The sequence below is a fragment of the Phascolarctos cinereus genome, unplaced genomic scaffold (assembly GCF_003287225.1).
Source record: "Phascolarctos cinereus isolate Bilbo 61053 unplaced genomic scaffold, phaCin_HiC Scaffold_1;HRSCAF=81, whole genome shotgun sequence".
NCBI lineage: Eukaryota > Metazoa > Chordata > Mammalia > Diprotodontia > Phascolarctidae > Phascolarctos > Phascolarctos cinereus.
Genome location: NW_027555514.1, coordinates 100,216,054 through 100,237,584, shown reverse-complemented (window position 1 = coordinate 100,237,584; position 21,531 = coordinate 100,216,054). Strand labels below are relative to the sequence as shown.

Sequence of the window (21,531 nt, the reverse complement as noted above, 5' to 3'; positions counted from 1 at the left end):
TTGGCTTCATTTTGGACCCCCAGTGCTTAATACAGTGCCAGATACATGGCAGATACTTAAGAAATGTTCTCTGATTAGCTGACTGACTGACTGAAGAAAGCTAAGTATTCTTAGAGACCAAGTCAAGGAGAGAGAGAATTCCAGGGAAGGGGGCACAGCCTAAGCAAAGACAGATGGAAGGTGGAATTTCATTTACTAGGAACAGCAAGAAAGCTAGTTTGGATATAACAGTGTTTAAAGATGAATAATTTGAAATAAGTCTGAAAAGGTAAAAAAAAAAGCGTGCAAATTCTAAAGAACTTGAAATTACATCATTTGCATTTTAGAGACAATAGGAAACCATTGAAGATTCTTGCACAGGGGGTATGGCACGGCTGAATTTGTACATTAGGAACATTATTTTGGCAAATAGGTAGAATATAAGCAGGAAAGGAAAGACTAGAAACAGGGAAGCTAATTAGGTAGTTCTCTCAGTAGGCTAGGCAAGAATGATGAGGGTCTAGACTATGAAAGTAAACTACAGACGGAAAGGAACAGATGGAAGAGGCATTGTGGGAGTGAAATCAACAACACATCAACTGATTGGATAGAGAAATGTTAGAAGGTAAAAAAAAGATTGAGAAGGGACAAGCATAAGTTGAAGAAAGAAAAGAAGAAGAAGAAGAAGAAGAAGAAGAAGAAGAAGAAGAAGAAGAAGAAGAAGAAGAAGAAGAAGAAGAAGACGAAAGTTTGAAGAGGAAGACAAAATATTCTGTTTTGTATAGCTGGAGTTTGAAATGCCTATGGGACATCTAAATGTAGTTCAAGAAAAAGATGGGTTCTGTACATATAGATTTGAGAGTGGATAATAACTTCGCAAATGTGAGCTGACAAGACGCTACAATGTGGTGATGGAGAGGAAAAGATTAAGAAGGAAGAAGGAATAAAACCAGAAGAAAGCCATGCAATGAAAGCAGGGGGAAGAGAGGATATCCATGAGAGGCAGGTGGTCAGCATTGACAAAAGTGGCTTAAAAGTCAAGAAGGATGTGGCCTGAGAAAAGTTCTTTGGATTTTGTAATTAAAAGATCTTTATTAAAATTAAAGACAGAAGATTCAGTCAAGTGGTGACGATGGGAAATGAGATTGCAAGATTGAAGCATCGAGCAGGAGGTAAGGAAGTTGGGGAAATGAATAGAGATGACTTTTTTAGGTGTCTAGAAGGAGAGATATAGGGTTGATACTTTGAGGAAAATGGTAGGGTTCATTGAAGATTGTTTATGGATATGAAAGATTTGGACATGTTTGGAGGCACCAAGGAAGGAGGCAGTAAATAAAGAGATCTAGAAGATGAAACTGGAAGGGTGAATGGGGTAGGAATAATCAAAGAGGGAAGCTCCCACAGAGAAGAACAAGATTAAAGACATGAGGTACTTCGACTCAAAAAAGTTTGGCACACTAATTCATATATAGAGAAGAAAATACATAGATGAAAACATCTGTTGTATAAGTAATGCTAAAAAAAAGTTGGATGGATAACCAATTGAGTTGCTCTATCAATGCACATATCTTAGACGGAAACCACAGATGAAAAATTAGCTAAGCCAGAGATTGAATAAGATGAAGACAGCAGGATAGGTTCCATTTGGTAAACTATGTAGCCCTTTCCATAGTCCCAAGCTGCCACCCAAAACTAACAAAAATGATCATTTTAATAATTATGGCCTTTGGGTGAAGCTACATGGCCATAAATCATGGGATACCACAATCAGCAAGCAATATGTTGTAGATGACAGCAATGGCAAGAGAGATATATTATGAATATAAATAGGCTACAGTCTATTATTAATGACATATACATGAAGTGGCCTAAAAGATATGGTGTATGATCAGAAAAGGAGATGATGCACTCAGATAGTGAGAATGAGGAATGTCAAATGGATAGCATGAAGGTTGCACTGCTACATAAAACCTTAGTAAAGGCATTGAGGGTGAGCACTCGAAAAAGAACTCATGGCAAGACAAGCACATAATATTTATGGCAAGGCAAGCATTGGAATAGAATAAGAATATATGGATGAATTTTGGACTTTAGGAGTATACACGTAAATGAGATAATGCATCCACCAAAGTACAGAAGTCAGTCCAAAGAGCGAGGTATTGGTGCCCTTTCTCGGACCTCTGAATAGAGAATCTCGGGCTACAGTTCTGAGCTCCTGGCATCCCCTGAACTAGAAAACAACACACCTCTTGGAGACTGGAGTGAGAGTTTGAGGGTAGGTAAAATAAACAGACATGAGATATTAAAAGTCATTATGATCAGTAGGAGTTAGAGCAGTTCCACCCGGACAATGGTCAAGGTCAAATTATCTTCCAAGCTTGGCACTGCCTAGGATTGGAAGTTCTAGGGGGGGAAAGGCAGAGATTGTATCCACACAGAGGCTCAAAACACATGGAAAAGAGAGTGGGCACTGGTCACTGGAAGCAGCCCCTCAGCTCAAGAGCAGGATAGGAAAGGAATCGTATGCGTTATGATAACACAGCTCTCTAAAGATTAGCGCACTATGGGAACAAACAAAGAGAAAATGTTCTAACATGTAGCATCTGGAGAAGGCAGAAAAGTCTCTCCCTGGGTAAAAAATTGTAAGATATCAGAAATGAAAGGAATCTTAGAATTTATATAAACCAACTTCCTCATTTTACAAAATTTTTAAAGAAATTGAGGCCAAGAGAGTTTAAGATCACACAACTAGTAAATGGCAGAGTATGAACCAAAACCCAGATCTCTTAATTCCCAGTCCAGTGATTTTTCTACTATTCCACATCTACTCTCCCATGATTGACAAAAGGAGAAAAGCCCTGCTTATATGAAGTAGGTGAGTAGCTGTCCTGTTTCTCAAGGTCTCTTGTAGCCTGAGGACTCTCTCTGATACTGAGAAACAAGGAAGGACAGTGCTAATCCTTACCCAGGATTGTACCATTCCAACTGTAGTGTATGTTGACTTTTTTTTTCTACTGAAAAACAAACCTGATGGCAACAAGAGCATAACAGGAGGAGTCAGGGTAGATGGGCAAGGCTGACTGGCTATTTATCCTTCCCAACCTCTCCTCCACCTTCCTCCTCCGACTATAAGTAGTGGTCCTGAGCTCCAGACCCCAGTCAGCTTGGACGCCATCCTTTTTGCACTACAAGATGCCTCTTCTCCAAGCATTAGTGAGATGCAGCATTACTGCCTTGTTCCTGAGTCTCTGCCTACAACTAGTCACTGGGCAAGATGATGATTACGATAAGTAAGCCACCCCTTACACAGATACCTTTTCCTCATCTGCCAGGAAAAACCCACCTCCCAACCTGGGGACTTCACATCCTCTCCTGTGGGGACTCATCTCATCCACTGGGTGTCCATCTTCTAATACCCAGATTCTATATATCCCCACTGGGAACTATTCTCCCCATAGATGAGTGAATCTTTGGCCAAACCTCAGAAATTCTTTGCCTAGTCTCTGATGGTCCCAAAGCCCCACATAGAAACAGGATTTCCTAGATAAAGTCTGAAGTTGGCTACAGGCCTGCTCTTCATTCTCAAAGACTTCTTATTCCTGTCCTGTGCCTTAATTTCCATCCTACCTGGAACCCCTTCAAGTCTCCTCCAATCCTTTCTTGTCTCTAGGAAAGGAGAGGCAGAAGGGCTATGGAAAGAGAAATTCATTGTTCTCCTTACTCACTAAAACTGACTCTGGGTTGAGTTTACCTAGAGTCCGAAATTGGGAGAAAAAGAAGGCACTCTCATACAATCCCTGTTTTTTTCATACATAATGACCTGGGAACCATCTCAGGTCCTTGTCCTGAGGACAGCTTCCACAGTGGATCAGCTCCTAACAGCACTACTCTTTTATTTCAGGAATCCACCTCAGGATTCAGGGCTGCATTGAGTAGGGCTGAAGAAGAGGGTTAGATATTGGAACAGGACTCAGGGCTAAGGAGTCTTGACCCTTAGTCAGCAATTATCTTTTGGCCAGTATAGCCATAGAGGAGGGTTATAGAAAACATGAAAGTATAGTTCCTTGGGAAGGAAGGAAACAATTGTGTATGAAGTATCTACTATGAGATAGGCACTGTGCCAAATATTTTAAAAAATATTATCTCATTTAATCCTCACAACAACTTCGGAGGTAAGTGCTATTATTATTATCCCCATTTTACAGTTGAAGAACCTGAGGCAGACATATTAAGTGATTTGCTCAGGATCACGTGGCTAGTCAGTGTCGGAGGTTGGATTTGAATTCAAATCTGTTTGACTTCACCTTCAGCATTCTATCCTCAGTGACAACTAGCTGCCTCTAGTAAGAACCAGGTCTTTGTTTCTGATGAGATGTCCCTGGACCAAAGATGAGTTTGTGGGAGGCAAAATGAGGAGAGAAGGGTGGAGTAAATAAGTGTGGAATGGAATGAGAGTGAGAGATAATAACTACTAAGAGGTAAGGGGTGGGGGTGGGGTAGATAGGAGCTCCTACTGAGGGGGAGGAAGAAGGATAGAATGTAAAGATTCAAACTGTCCCACTGCCATGATTGAAAGCTAAGAATTTTGAACTCTTAGGTTGTATTTTGGGTTTTCCCTTATATAGGAGAACCAAATAATACCATTTCAGAGTCTTTGGGGTTTTTTTAATAAGCTTCACCAATCAGGTAGACTCAATTGTCAGAAAATTCTGGGCTGAGAAGGCTCTGTTATAGATCACTGTGGAAAATGAAGTAGGTAGTTTTGTGACCTCCCACATCAAAGCTCAACTGAAGTTTTCTGTCCAGTTTAGAGAAGTAGGTGGAGATTGGAGGTTGGGAGACTGAACCCAAGGACTTTGACATTATTTTTCTTCTGCATGAAAAACATGCCTCAGGCCAGTGACCTGGATTGGGTTGTCCAGCTGAGTGTATAGGAAAGAAAGCCCCTTCTTTTCTCAATTTTTAACTCTAGAGGTCAAGTTAGTATAGTTGCCCATTGCAGGGAGTTCACAAAGCTTTCAAAAATTTTAAAAGTTTGTCAAAAGATTTAATTTTAAGACCCTTTTCCCAGAACATTAAGCTGACACAAGGAAAAATGAAACCACCCTTCATATGCACAGGTTCTAAAGTTGTTTTGTATCAGGAAAATGGATATTCAGGGGATATGGAAGGCAAAAGATATACTCTCCCCCACCCCATCCCGAGCTCCTATTGCCTCATCTGTAAAAATGAGAGCACGGGAAGCTGATCTGGTATTCTATCCATTTCTAAAATTCTAGGGCACCATAGTTATTTTGCATCTTACCCAAGATACTGTGGGCCCAGGTTGGGGGCTATATAGAAACGAAAGGAATTACTTCTTGGCCAAGGTACTTGCTATCTGGTCAGCAACTGAATAATCACCTCAGTCCAACAGATTTTCATGACTTTCTGTCTAGAACTCAGTTTCCTTCTAGTGCCTGAGATTAAGGAGTGCTAGAGTGGGAGTCCCAAAGATGAAAGGGACTCATACCCTTGAGATCACTCTATTTATTCTTTGAACTTTCACCCTCTCCCTCCTCCATTCAACAGATCATCTAGCTCTTGACTGTTTTCTGAGACCATAGGCTATCAGAAGTTATAAGGATTATCAGAGAGATGATCTGCTTCTTTATTTCTCCATTACTAGCCGGAAGCCACTTATTGTGCAGATGTCTCCAATACAGAGAGCTAAAGCAGATGAAGTGAGTGAAATCAGGTGTAATGTTTCAACTCAACTGAGAGAATGCATGCCGGTGAGTATGGGACAAACTTCATACAACTGCAAGGAGGGGGATGAAAGAAGAATGAAAGAAAGGGAGAAAAAAGGAGAATGGGAAGGAAGAATGAAGATTTGTAGGGAGAGAAAAAAGAGAAGGTAGAGGGAAATTTCAGAAGTCAAAGGAATAGGAATGAAGAGTCCAGACATCCATGCCAGAGAGACTGAGCGAGCCTCATGATCACTGATGACGAGAGTAGCCTAAGGAGAAAGCCATCACACTTTGTCACACCATGAAGGTGGAAGTAGATGATGTGAAAGGTGGAGGGACATGAATTGCGACGGAGGAGGATGCAAAATTTATTTTTGAGTAGAAGGACTTTCTTTTCAGAGAAATGTTTATCCCACCCAGCAATACTAGCACCCCAGCCTTTCTCTTTCTTCCTTCTTAGGCATAGGGACACACCAACAACCACAACCAAACACACTGATGCCTAAAGTAGTATCAGAAAAAACTAAATTGGGTCAAAATTTTCTATGGACACCTTCCCCTGTGTAAGACACTTCCCTTGTCCTTGATATCTTGAAAGATACTTCAGCACTGTGTGTTACTACCATATACTACCCATCTCTCACTGACAATTACTTCTTTTCTGTATTCTTTCACCTCAAGGATTTTTTTCTCAGCAGTCATTTCTGATTCTTCATGACTCCATTTGGGATTTTCTTGACAAAGACACTAGAGTGGTTTACCATTTCCTTCTCCAGCTCATTTTACAGATGAGGAAACTGAGGCAAACAGGGTTACGTGACTTGGCTAGGGTCACTAAGCTAATGAGTATCTGAGGGCAGATTTTAATTTAGGAAGGTGAGTCTTCCTAACTCCAGGCCCAGTATTCTATCCACTGTGCCACCTAGCTGCCCCAATAAAAGATAGTTTAGAAGACTCCTCAGATAACATGAACATTTAACAGTGGATTTCCAGAGGTTACTTCTAGTAACTTCGGGTCCAATGCAAATGAGTGAAGAGCACTGTACTGGGCGTCAGAGGACATGGAAGTTTCAAAGCCTGATTTTGATACTTAGCACCTCTGTGGATGTGTGTGTGTGTGTGTGTGTGTGTGTGTGTGTGTGTCTATGTGTGTCTGTGTGTCTGTGTGTTAGAGAGAGAGAAAGAGACAGAGAAAAAAAAAACTTTAGGAAGTTACTTAACCTCTCCAGTCCTCATTTTCCTTATATGTAAAATGAGAGATTTGGCCTTTAAATTCTCATCTAAACAAGCTTTGAAAGACTCAGTAATTCTAATCAACAAGGTGATCCAACACAGTTCTGAAGGACTCATGAAATACTATTCAACTCCAGACAGAGAGCCGATAAACTCAGAAAGCAGACTGAATCATATTTTTTTCTCTTTCTTTCTCTTGCTTTTTATTTTTTCCAGATATGGCTAATGCAGAAATTTGTCTTGCGTGACTTCATATTTGTAACGAGTTTGTATTTACTGCCTTCTTAATGGGTAGGAGAGGAGTTGGGGGCGGGGAGAATTTGTACCTTGTAAATTAAAAAAAATTGAATTAAAAAAGAAATTTTCACCCAGCTCTCTTCCCATCAAAGTTCCCATCTAGAGGCAGAGAGAGGATGCAAAGGCAGCTAGGTCATCCAGCAGATAGAACACGGGGCCTAGAGTCAGGAAGACCCAAATTCAAATCTGGCTTCAGATACTTACTAGCTATGAGACCCTGGACAAGTCATTTAATCTCTGATTGCCTCAGTTTCTTGAACTGAAAAACAGGGACCATAAAAGCACCTATTTCTCAAGGTTGTTGTGAGGATCAAATGAGATAATTTTTGGATAAGTGCTTAGCACTATGTCTGGAACATAGTAGGTGCTATCTAACAGTTTACTCCCTTTCCTTCCCCTAAACCCTAGGAGTCTGATTCTAGTGGAAATTTTGGGCCTAGTAGGGAGGAAAAGAGGCTTCATTGAAGATAAATCCAATCTCTGATATGTACCAGTGGAGTTCTTCTACTTATATGACTCCTTTATGGATATCTGTTCACCCCCTTTCCTTCCTACATGGGCTGCCAGCCTGCCTATTTTCAGATCCATTCATTCTTCTTCTCGCTTCTTCCTTCCTAGTTACCACAATGGTCACACATTCTCCCCACCTCTTTCTTCCCAGATAAAGTTCTATATTTTGACCAGCACAAAAGCGGACTGTTCTCCCTTTAATGAATATGAAGCCTGTATATGCCCAGGTGACAATCCAAGGAATTTCTACTGGAACATACGCTGCAAAAGTAAGAGAAGATTCATAGAGGCTGGGTCAGAGAAAGGGACAGGCAAAGGGAATCTGGGGCAGAGGGCTATCCAAAAAGGGAACGGCAAAAGCAGTAGGTGTCACAAGGAAGGAGAATGAGCATAGATTGGTAATGGAGAAGAATAGCAGTGGCAACAGAGCAACAAGAGGGCTGAATTGGCTCAGCTACAGAGTTTGCACATGAATTTTCAAAGGTGTGTGGGTGGGCGGGATTGAAAACACCCAGAGAGTGTGAACTATTTTAGGGAAACTGTTTGGGAATGGCTAAATGCAGAGACTGACAAAACTGTTTAATAAATGTACTTTGTATGAATGAATAAATGATACCTCTAAAAGGCATGTAGTAAGTTGGGTTTTGACTGAAAGATGTTCCTAAAAGTTTTCAAACACCATCTCTCCCTCACTTCTCCCAGGTAGTATAAATGTAGCCTGTGTGGCTGATGCTACTGAGGATGCTAACGTCTGTGATCCATACATCAGTGTTAAGGTACTAAATGACAGACGAAGTTATAAAATCAGAGAGTTCGTTGTAATTAGCTGAATTGGAATCCTGTTCTCCCATTCTCTGGCTGGTCACTCTGTGGAGAGATGCCTTGGGGATGAGATTCTGAGACCTATGTGGTCTGTGAAATAAACACCCTACAAACTTCTCTGCCAGTCTGTGTTATTCAAATCAAGTTTTGTTTGCTTTCTCCCCGCAATACCTATACCTTAAAATAAAGTTAATTGATCTCAAGAATGTTTTTCTTTCTCATAATACTGTGGATTTCTAGAGCCTTATTTCCTAAACTTGTAGCCCTAGAACCTCATTTTATCCTGTGCTTCATTGTGTGCCCTGGACCAAGGCTCAGAAATCAGATTCAACCCTGTTTAGAGCAGACACAGAGGAGAAGCTCTCCTCTCCCTGTCTCCTCCCTTCTTCCCTCTCCCCTAGGGCTCCACCTTGGACTCTCTGTCATGAATGTGTCCCCCACCCCCTTCATAACCTGTTCTTCAGCTTAAATAATAAATGCTGACTTATGACCCTCAAAAAAAGAAATTAAGCAACTTGCCCAGATTTTATTTTATTTTTATGAAGATTCACCTTCTCTCTCTCCTATGTCATCCTGTCCCCATGAGATAGCAAGAAAAACAAAACCCATATTCACTTATGTAATCAAGGAAAACAAATTCTCCAACTGGCCATGTCTAGGTTAATATGTTTCAATCTGTACTCTGAGTCCATCACTTCTCTGTCAGGAAGTAGGTAGCATGTTTCTTCATGAGTTTTGTAGAATTGTAACTGGTCACTGTAGTGATTCTTAATTCTACCAAAGTTCTTTGTCTTTACAACATTATTGTTCGTATATACATTGTTTTCCTGGTTCTTCTCACTTGGCTCTGCATCAGCTAATAGGAGTTTATATATAAGTTTAGATGAGTCCTCCCAGGTTTCTCTGAAATGATCCCCTTCATCATTTCTTACAGCACAATAGTGTTCCCTGACACATATATGTATATATTTATAAAAAATATATATGTATATATATATATATAATATATATGTAAACTTATTCTAACATTTCCTAATTGATGAGTAACTGCATAGAATTATTCAAATCATATATAATGGATCTATGGTTCTTATCAATCCTTATATCATGAATTCTCCCATGCCTAGAGTGCTATTGATCAGCTTGGAGTAGAGCTGACAAAAGTTCACAATCTTCTTTTAGACTGAGTCTTACAGCACAAATGGCTGAGTAAAATGGGGCTGTGATTATCAGAGAAAATAACCAACAATGAGAAATTCGTCTATTACTTAGATAAGCCATAGGTATGAATTACATATAGATTAAGTAACTTTCCTAGGGTCACACAGCTAATAAGGCTCATGAGCAGGATTTGAACCCATGTCTTCCTTTCTCCAAGCCCAGCATCCTATCCACATACACTATGGCACACTGTCTCTACGTTCTCCCTTTCACTTAATCCACATCGAGTTCGCTGTCTGTCCTGCCTACAACATTTATTTCCTTCAGAGGTCAAATCACCAAACATTTGTCTTTCCTTAGCTGCTATCTTCTTGTCCTCCAATCTAAACATTTGTCTCCCTTATTTTTTATTGGTTTCTAAACTCAGGAGCATTTTGCTTATAGGAGACAGACGTCTCTGTTTATTAACATATCTAATACATGACACAAAATTTCACATTCTAAAACTATTTGCAATATTTCAATTGACCCATGATACCACTGACATGGGCATCTCAACTGACTTGTACCTTCTTACCATATGGTAATCTTATGTCCTCTCAAAAATCATCCATAAAAGATCTACCACTTTCTTCTAGGTCACTTAACATCTCAAGGATGCCAGTCCAGCTCTGAATTTTTGCGAGGAAGAAAGGAGATAACATACGTAAAGTACTTTGTAAGCCTGCCATGTACATGATAGCTCCTATTATTTTCATTATCATTATCTACTCAGGAATTAATTTACTTCCAAAGAACTATTCTGCTTCTCATAGGTACATTCAATTAAATATGAATCCAGATAGAGGAATTTTACATATCCAGTAGCACGATAGGTGCCAACCAAACATCACGACTAAATTTAAATCCTGTGAAAACTGAAAACACCTGATCTACTTTTTCAACCTTACATTTTTGGCTTGCCACTATAGCTATTGCACAGAAAACCACTAAGCACTTTCCTTGATAAACTCTTAAGATGATCCACCCATACAAAGCCATTTTGGGGAAGGATGACAGCCTGGATGGATGTGGGGAACTGTTGCTTGCCTCATTCACTTTGGACCCAAATGCTCTAGTCTTTAATAATCATGACTTTTACCTTCAAAAGCCCAAATCTGACCAACTTCTAACTCAACAAGCTTCCTTCCACCAATGGTTTGATGGGGATGAGAGTTGGGAGAAGGCGTTATTTCTATAAACTGAAAATTAATTGGACAAAATAATCGTTCATCTCTTTTTATGCTGGAGCTTTAGGTTTCAGCAAATTCATTTGCCCCAATTCCCTCATTTTACACATGAGAAAATTGGGTCCTGAGAGTAAATAATTTATGCAACCTCCCACAGAAAGTGAATAGCAAAGCTAGAACTTTAACCCAGGTCTCCTGTTCTTTCAAGAAATGATCTATATGCTTCCCAATTCAGTAAGCTTTTATTGACAATTCTGCCTAGCACCCATTTTCTCACACACAACCTCAGGCAAACAAAACATTTGTTGCCTCTATGCCCACTCCTGCTTTGGCAAGACATTTGGTGCCTTATGCAAATGAACAAGATAAGTGCCTATACCTTGGCCAACAAGAGGCAATATTGACAAGTAATATTGACAAATAATTGGCAAGTAACTGCAAAATATGCTAAAACATTCAAAAGTTATTCACCAACCTTATGGATTTAAGAGCATTTATTAATACAAAAAGAAGTACTGCAAATTCATATAAATTATATATGATTGTCAGTAAGCCCCTTTTCCGTTTGAATTCTTTAGCCAGCTTTATTAGGTAATATACTTTGCATGAATTAAGAAGGGGAACAAGTCATTTTGAACTCAGTCTGAGTGAGTTAAAGTTTAGCTACTTTGATAAACTGGAATTTTCTTCCAGATGCTAGGAATCACCTAAGATGGCTTTAGAGGCCTAGTACATTCCCAAATACATAAAGAAACCATGATTTCATCATTACAAAAAATTCTCAGGGTGGCAGCTCCCTCCAGTCCATATAACAGTCTTATCCCAGCATGACTAGTATAATATTCATCTAAAAGATGGGTTATTGTATCAGAAAACAATGAGAGTAATGTGCACTTTCTCAAATAAAACCTAGCCCACACACTTCCACTTAATCAATTATTTCCTCATCTCATTGTCCATCTGCAGTGATGATCTAGTTCAAAGTGTCATCCAACAAACTGCATGTCATAATCTGGGCAACACATATTTTCTATCCACTTGATTTTTCCTACATGGATTGCTTAGTCAGTTTCTTTTGGGTAAGCATCCACCTAACTGAGCATATCCTATAATGTTTTGGGCCTTAGTAGAATCTGCCCACTGTCATCCACAAACAGGAGCAGCTGGAGGATTTTACTATCTATAGGGAATCCCTTTTCCACTTGGATGATACTTTGTCCATTCTCCATAACAGTGGTAAATCATATATTTCCCTATATTATATTATACTGAACATTGATATAAGATCATTAACAAACTCTACTGTGTGTTTGTGGTGTCTGTGTCTATCAAGGAATATTATAGAATCTTGATATATTATAGGAGACACCTTATTGGAAGAGAGCTTTTAAGATTTTGCGCCTTGTGTTTAGCCCTAAGAACCTAAGCCCTATAAAACACCTTAATGTTTATAAACATGAGTTAAGAAGCATATTATGATCTTCATATCACAGCTGAGGAAAATGAGGCACAGAGCAGTCACAGATTTGCCCAGGATCATACAACTTTTAAGTGACAGTTTTGGGACTTGAACCTAGATTTTGTTTCTAAAACCAGGCCTGTTCCTCTTACACCAAGAGGCCTATCAGTAAAAGGCCAAAAGCATGACCTGTAAAATGTTTTATCTGGAGATACATATGAGATGTAAGAAGTGGAAATTTGCATTATTTAGTTTGCATTATTATTTGCATATGGATTTGGCACAACTGAAAAAATGAGGAACTCTGTCTCTCCAGTTTTTGAATCAAGCTGTTGGAGAGGCAGAAAGTCTGGCTATTATGCAACAGAAGGAGAGCCACAAGGAAAAAAACACTTCCCTATACCACTTCAAAACAAACAAATGTCACTAATAGAAGATGAGGCATCAGGGAAAGAATCTCCTCATTGTCTTTTGCCAGAATCCAGAGAACAATCTTGGCATTATGGAAGCTCAAAGACTCTGAGAATCTTCCATTTGGAAGGGACCTGAGAGATTATCTAATACAGTCTCTACACAGAGGATGAATTCCATGTGCAGCATCCTCTAAAAGTGATCAAACAGCCTCCATATGAAGATGCCTAATGATGGGAAACTATCTACCTTTCAAGGAAAACCGTTCTACTTCTAAAGACCTCCTTGTATGGAGTCACAATCTGCTTTCCTTCAATTTCTATTCATTACTCTTTGTTTGCTCTTTTATTGGAGAGAACGGTAAAAGAAATGGTAGTGATATAAAAAAGGACGCCAATAAAACATTTTAAAAACCAGTGATCTCATCTTGAGTAAACTCAGTATCCCATGATCCTTCTCAATATATTGTTTTGTTTTGTTGTCATCAATGTGAATTTGAAGGTAGGGTTTCTTTTCAGTAAATCACTAGGTTAATAAGGATTTATTAAGTACTTACTATGTGCCAAGCATTGTGCTGTGTTGGGAATACAAAGAAAGGCAAAAGATAGTGCTACTGTCACAATCTAATGGAGAAGACAACGTGAAAACAATTATGTACAAATAAGATAGTTAAAGAATAAACTGGGTATAATCAGTGGAAGGAAGGCAGTAACATTGAGAGATATCAGTAAAGGCTTCTCATAGAAAGAGGGAGTTTAGCTGGGATTTGAAGGAAACCATGGAAGCCTAAAGGTGGAAATGAAAAGAGAGGGGTTTTGCGGCATGGGGGAAAGTCAGTGAAAATGCCTAGTCAGAAGAAGTGTCTTGTGCAAGGAACAGCAAAGAGGCCAGTGTCACTGGACCTCAGAGTGTATAGGGGTGAGTAAAGTGTAATAACACTGGAAAGATAGGAAGGGGTCAGGTCGTGAAGAGCTTTGAATTTCATTCAGAGAATTTTGTATTTTATCTCTCTGAAGAAAGTTCAGTGGTGTATACAATAATTATTCTGTCAAGCCGCCCAGCTTGACATCTTCTAGGTCATGAGGATTACATCCTCAATTACATTCCTGTCATTGAAGCAAAGTATCTCTGGTCGCCTTATTCAAAATGGTTGAGCCAATTGTGGAGTTACCTATCTAGTATTGTTTTAGTTTGTTGTTTTTCTTTTTTACTTCTTTTTTACTTCTTTTTTACTTCTACTTATCACCTTCTAAATGTCCCTTCTAAATCATAACATGAGATAACCCTGAAATGTTGCTGCAGAAGGTAACAAAAATGAAAGCAGGAAACATGAATGTCTTGGCCTTCTTTGAATTTAGAATGATCCTAGAATGGTAGGAGAACTATAAAAAATATGCCATATGACCACTCAAAGATCTGAGGTATATTACTATCTCTGCCCTGAACAAGCTGTATGGCTGAGGTCAACCATTTCTCCTCTTTCAGTCTCAATTTCTTTATCTGCAGAGCATGTAAATATGTGCTTGCATGTATAAATTGAGCCCACATAAAATGAGGTATGGAGCTGAATTACACATGTGGGAAGATGTTGGGAGAACTCCCTTCTACTGCCTATCAGCAGTCAATTAACCTCAGTGCCCTCAACAGTTGGGGCATCAATGCCCTAAGCTGAAATGCCCTAAGCAAATCCCCAGCACCCTTAATGACAAATTCCCTAGCCATCTAGCTAAGGGTTTTGCATTAATGGCTCAGGATCTCCACATTTATGGGTCTAGGGATGATGATACATGTACTTTTTCTTTCTCATATGGGGAAATCTCCTTATCTTTCTCATATGGGGAAATCACCTCCTTAGCTCAAACTAATAAGGAATTGATTCAATCATTTCTTTAAAAGAAAGGTAACACCTACTCTTCCTTTCCCACCTCAACTACCTCTAAGTAGAGCAAAGTATCTTTCTCCTTAAGGAGAAAAGGAACTCCTTCTCCTTAACTCCTCCCACTGCTATCATTAGCCACATATGGCAAGTGCCATATTTTTGTAGGGAATAATTGAGATAGATGGGAATTGAAAAGGTTACGACCAAAGTAAAATTTTTTTACTGGCACCCTGGGAGAAATTGATCTGTCTGTCTCTTCCTCTTATACTAACTGGAAAGAAGGATGATGAGTAATATATCAGGGAATTAGTGACTTTGAGCTAAAGCCTTTAAGAAGCAGAAGGAAGAAGTGGGGCCCAGGTGGTACTTTGCAGTTCAGTCTTCACCAACACATGAGCAGCCATTGATAACCTTTGGGTTATTCCCTGTTAGCTCCCCCTCTCCAATTTCTGCATCAGCAGCCCATAATAGTCCTGGTACATAGAGCTAAATGGCTGGCAGAGGAGGTAGAAGCCAGAGAAGGCTTCCAGTGCTATGTTGTGCCCCTTCAACACCTCTGCCATGCCTTGCACTTCTGCATGAACATGCATGTCTAAATAAATCTCTCTCATTTGCTTACTCTCTCCTCCTTCCTACAAGTCTATGGACGCTTCTCTTGGGCTGCCATTCAGATTTGGAAGTTTAACTCCTGGGAAAAGAAGGGCATGTTCTGTGGTCACTGACAAGCAGGAATATAGATCAAATTCTCCAAATTCTCTCTCTTCCACAGGGAATCCCACTTCTAATCTCATCCCCCAACTCCTTTCTGCCAAGACTACTCCCCCTGGGCCAATCCCAAGGACCTCAAAAAAGGCAAAATATATCCTCCTCTTCATTCTATGGCTGCTGCCTTCTATCTCCCATAAGACCTTTCAAGGATCAAATCACAGTAGACCCTCAGACTTGAAGATCTAGGTCAATAGCATCTACACAGTAGGATGTTTTCCTCCTAGAAGTCTCTATTTCTTGTGGGCATAGGCAAATCAGGTTACATCTTTAAAATAACTAGATGACCTTTAAGATCCCTTACAACTCTTAACAGTCTATGAGTCTGAAATTCTAATAATTTTTGCTGCCCCATCTTCCTTCCCTTTGCAGATGCTCCCAGAAGTCAGTAAGCTTTACTACTGGCTGCAGAGACTCCAGCAGAGTGGCTGTGGCATTCTCTTTGAATCTGTGATGACCTTTCTTTGACCACAGTGTCCCCTTATAGATTAGTTACCATTGTGCTTCTCTCTTATAATGGAAATAACCCTGTTCTAGGAGTCAGAATTCAGGTTAATAACCCTGCTGGAAAATAGTCATGTGACCCTGGAGAGCTCATTTCATCTTTCAACTTATTTTCTTTGTTTGTAAAATAAGGGAGACCTAGACTGAATGGTCTTAAAGATGCCAGAAATTTCTGATACTCTAGGGTTCTTTTGGTATATACTTTTAAAATTATTTTTTCAATTAATAAAAATTGATTTCCTCTTCCTCCCATACACACTATAGGAAAAAAGAAAAAAGAAAACCCAAAACTAAATCTGCCCTCACTCTTATTACCTCCTCTTTTTCTTCTCTTTGTTCTCTCCTGTTTCCCTGTTAAATTTAATGTGTTTCTGCTCTAAACTCTTTATGTCTGTGTGTCTTGCCTTTCTTTGATCAATTCAGATAAAAGTGAGGTTTCAATTCTGCTAGCTCCTTCCAACCTCTCTTCATTTGTATAAATTTCTATTTGTGTTAGGGATCTGTAAGGATGTAGAGGGCCACAGACAGTTCACGAGATCTCACTGAAGGGCTGAGGCCCCTCTCGGGTGCTGGTCCGTGTGCAGATTGCCTGGTTCGGTGCTCCATTCTATGCATCCCTGGATCAGGTCATCAGGCAGGCTCTGTTCAAACCCACCATCTTTGGGGAAAGTGGTGGAACTCAAATTGTGCCCAACCTAGGTAACTCTATTTGAATAGCTCTTGTGTTTCTCATTTTTCTTCTCCATACCTTCTGAGCTCCAGGGCTCAGCTTGAAGAAAGGAAGCTAAAGCCTGGACAGGAAACGCAGTATAGAAGAGCTCATCTTCTTCTCTTATCTATGTTACTATCCATATCATCTATCTATGTCATTCTTTGTCTTTCTCAGTTTGTCTCTGTCTTTGTGTCTGTCTATCTGTCTCTCCCCCATCTCCCTTTCTACTTCTCTACCCTCTACCTTTATCCTTCCCTCTCTCTCCTTATTTTTATTTCCTTTTTTCATCTCTTCGGATTTCAATTCACTCACTCTCAGTAAATCCTCTGACTCTACACTCACCCTTGCAACTGAGTACAAGGAAATCTATAGGTAGAAAGTAGAAAGAGATATTAAAAACCAAAAAGCCAAACCTCAATAAAAGATTACAAAAAGTGAATGCTGAAAAATGTCTTTACATGTAATTGGAAAAAATAAAATACTATTTATGAGTTAAAAAAGAAGAAACAGATACAAAAAAACTACTAAATGAACCTTTTTTTTTCTTTCCTGCTGTCTCCAATCCCATTACCTGTCATTCAGATTAATTCTTGAGTACACAGGGACATGTTTTGTGGTCACTCACAATCAGGAGTATAGACTAAATTTTCCAAATCTCCCTCTCCCTAGGTCAGCCTATCCAAAACCCTATCCCCAAAATACTCTTTACTTAGACCACTCCTCCTAGAGTCTAAGGCTTGGACCAGTTCCAAGGATCTCAAAAATCAAGGAAAAGGAGGAGTTAGTAGGCTTTCCCTGAGACTGAATCTACATCTTTCAATCAATAAGCCAGTTCAAACACACAAGCATATGTGTGTGTGTGTGTGTGTGTGTGTGTGTGTGTGTGTGTGTGTGTATACACATATACAGCTTACTTATCTGTCTGGCTAAAATGAATCATTCTTTGACCTGTCACTTAAATCAAAACAATTGAAGCAGTTACTGGTTTGAGTCTTAACAAAGAAGCCAGTTATTTTGTTCAAAATGTTTGGAAATTGAACAGAGGTCAGTGCAATTAAGGGAAGAATATTTAACTTCATGTTCTGTGATTTGATGGAGTGTTTAATTTTTCACTGTCCTGTCGTGTTTCAGATGTTGATACCCCAATAGCTTAGAAAAGACACATTTGTTTTGGGATTTACACACACACACACACACACACACACACACACACACACACACACACTTTTCCACAAACACGTTTCTGTTACCTCAGAGCCTGCCTCCTTGAACATTATTAGCACACTGGCTTAATGGAGCAGACACATTTCCTAAAATCATAGATTTCAAGCTGGAAAAGGATATTAGAGGTCATCTCACCCAACCCCCTCATTTCAGAAGTAAAGAAAGTGAGGTCCCAAAAAAGCAATATGACTTGTCCTAGGTTGCACAAATTAAGTGGCAAAGTGGAATTCAAAACTCTGATCTCTACTCCTGCTTGTTAGTGATCAAAGAACATATCCCTCTATTCCCAGAATTTAAACTTCTAAATCTGAATGACAGTGCAGGGAAAGGGGCCAGAGACTCATAGAAAGGAGGGGAGAATAAGCAAGAGCGAGGTTTCTTTAGGCGTGCATGTTCATACAGAAGTTCAGGACATGATAGGGGTATGAGAGAGCATGATTATTGGGGCCCTTTTCTGACTTCTCCCTCCAGCATTCACTCCTGTGCACCACCACCATTGTGGGTGGCTGATGCAGAAATTAGAGAAAGGGAGCTACTGGAGAACAGTTCACGTAACTCATGTCATGCTGACCCTGGCAGTTAATTTATTTTTCTAGCCTGTCTCCTTACTTGGAGATCACTCTAAGGCCCTCTTTTATGGCCTAGTTGCCCCATTTGCCCTGATAATAAAAGCACGCTGGACCAGAAGTCATAGGCCTGGGTCTGATACTTACTAGCTGTGTAATATTGGACACATGATTTAAACTCCCAGTAGTATTTCAGTTTCCCCATCTATAAAATGGACATGTGATTTCATTGGTATAAGGAACTCCAACTAAGGAAATTCCCTGGTAAATAGGAATGCTGATTGACAATCAGAATCTTAGTGTAGTTAAAAGGGATGTCCTAACCCTATATAGGATAGAGGGATTAATGCAGGGAGAATTGAGTTTAAAGATGCCTGAAGTCTCTAAATACCTGAATGGACGTCTATATTTCAAAAAAGCTTAGCCCTTGAAGACCAAGATCTTGATTAGTGACAGACTTCTCTTAAAGAAAGAAATCTGAGGCAGCTAGGTGACACAGTGGATAGAGCTCTGGCCTTGAAGTCAGAAGGACCTGAGTTCAAATCCAGCTTCAGACACTTGACACTTACTAGCTGTGTGACCCTGGACAAGTCACTTAACTCCGATTGCCTCAACAAACAAAAGCAAAAAAAAAAGTAAGTTGCTTTTCTCTTCTTAAAAGAATTGGTCTGAAACAGTGATGGCAGAGCCCATTCCTCCTCTTATGACAAAGATAAAAGCATCTCATCTAAGGACTTCAAATGAAGCCCGGTAAATAGCAGCAAAAAAAGGTAAGCAGTAGCAGAGATGTCATGCAATGTATAGTGGGGATCAGCAGCTACACCACACCCTGTTGGGAGTGGGCCAAGAAGACAATGACATCAGAAGAAAAGTGGACAACCCTGAAGCATCAGTTCTATGAGCTGACCCTCCACATGTATCCTCTGGTCACATGTTCCCTAATTTGTGACCTTACCTCCATGTACCAAGTCTACATAGTTTGCCTAGCTTATGCTTCCTATGAATGATCTGTACGTGTGTCCACTTATGCCAGTGATCAAATGTGACCTAGTATAGTGGAAGAATTTCTATTTCTATTTTTCTTACTATGGTATTTCATTAAATGACTTGATTTCAATTAATTATGCCCATTGGTTGACTTTCTGTGGGAACTCAAGAGCTATGGTTTTGAATACAGAACTACAGAATACCATTGGTACCTTTTCATAGCTTTTCAAGGGGAACCTTGGTGTAAATGAGGGTGACCTCAGATGCTGGACAAAACACTTTGCAAACTCAAAATGTCACATGATTATCATTATGATATGCAAAAGACATATTTAAGTCTAAGCTTTAAAAGTCCAAACTGTTGGTGATGAAAGAAATTCTTCTACTCTGGATCTTCTACAAGAGTTGTCAATGTCTAGCTTTTTAAGCAACTCTCTGTAGTCACAGATTAGAAGTGATGACTTAGCTAATGAATTAATGCCTGAAACCACCAAAGGACAACGATCTCAAGGCAGTATCATTGAATTTGAAAGAAGAGAGTAAGATAGTTCAACTCTGCTTGAGTCCTTTCTGGAATTCCCTGGCTGGTCTACTGTCAACATGTCTTAAAATAGAAAGATGCCTAGGAATCAAATCCTTCAATCATTTGCATCTCTGGGCTCAGAGCTAAGATCCTGAAATAAACAAATTATGTTGATTTAGAAATGCTACATCAACTGCTTCCTATAAGATAAATTCTGGGTGCTACTAGGGATCTGACAGTCAGGTGCCTGAACACGGTATTTCCTACAGAAATAGAAGACTTGTAGCTGATGATGATGGAAACTTGCAGCTCCCCAGAAGACAAACCATCAATGTTTGTTATCATCACATCTTTCACAATTCCAGGAATGGAGTGCATCATTGGCATTATTGGGAATAGTTTCATTATGGTTACAAATGGGGCTGAGTGGGTTCAAAACAGAAAGTTCTCCACAGGTGGTAGGATTTTGTTTTTCCTCAGTTCATCTAGAATTGCTCTCCAGAGTTGCATGATGATGGAAAGCTTTACATCTTTAATATTCCCATCCTTTTACAAAGAAGATACTATCTATGATATATTCAAAGTCGTTTTCATGTTCTTGACTTTTTGCAGCCTCTGGTTTGCTACTTGGCTCAACATCTTCTACTTTGTAAAGATTGCCAATTTCAACCACCCTCTGTTTCTCAGGCTAAAGTGGAGAATTACTGAACTAATGCCTTGGCTATTGTGGTCATCGGTGATCATTTCCTTCTGTTACAGTGTCCTTTTTTACCAGCAGGTATATTATACATCCTGTAATCACTCAATCCCTGACCCATTCTCCAACTCCACAAAGAAGAAATACATCATCAATACCAATGTGATTAACCTGGCTATTATCTACAACGTGGGAATGTTCATTCCTCTCATCCTGTTCATGCTTGCAGCCATCCTGTTGATCATCTCTCTCAAGAGACATACCCTACAGATGGAAAGCAATACCACAGGCTCCAGGAATCCCAGCATGGAGGCTCACATAAGGGCCATCAAATCCATAAGCTCTTTTCTCATTCTCTACATTTTTAATTTTGTTGCTTTGCTCCTCTACATGTCTAACATTTTTGATGATGACAGTTTCTGGATTGTATTCTGCAAAATCATTATAGCTGCCTTTCCCTCTGGTCACTCAGTATTATTAATCTTGGGCAATCCCAAGCTAAGAAATACCTGGGGAAGGTTTCAGCACCAGATTTGGTCTTGCTATTTTTCCTCATGCAGCTGGACCCTGTCGGGAAAGTGAAGATGAATTTTTCACCTAAGACTCTGGGTTTTCATCCTAGAGCCCCTTGCCTCCTGTGACACCATTCTGAGTCATCACTTGCATTGTTTTCCTTTGCCTCTCTCTTTCCCTGCTATAGTTTAAGACAGGATTTGGAACCTGACTTTTTGTTTCCTCTTTCCCACAACACCGCAATGGCCCCTCTCCTTAAAGTAAAGGTATGAATTATTTAATGGAGGATATCCTCACCAGGAAGGTCATATTAAGCATTGCTGGGAGCGCC

At 39.7% G+C, this 21,531-nt stretch overlaps 2 protein-coding genes across 2 annotated transcripts; both read left to right on the top strand.

The window, feature by feature from the left end:
• The first annotated feature begins 3,097 nt into the window (after positions 1-3,097).
• On the top strand, positions 3,098-8,687 carry PIP (prolactin induced protein). Its single transcript, XM_020997935.2, has 4 exons — positions 3,098-3,269; positions 5,648-5,753; positions 7,900-8,017; positions 8,451-8,687. The coding sequence occupies exons 1-4, from the start codon at positions 3,172-3,174 to the stop codon at positions 8,576-8,578; spliced, it is 450 nt and encodes a 149-aa protein (XP_020853594.1). The 5' UTR covers positions 3,098-3,171; the 3' UTR covers positions 8,579-8,687.
• An 11,595-nt stretch (positions 8,688-20,282) lies between these two features.
• On the top strand, positions 20,283-21,269 carry LOC110216181 (taste receptor type 2 member 40-like). The gene has a single exon (XM_020997984.1). The coding sequence runs from the start codon at positions 20,283-20,285 to the stop codon at positions 21,267-21,269; it is 987 nt and encodes a 328-aa protein (XP_020853643.1).
• Positions 21,270-21,531: the final 262 nt, after the last annotated feature.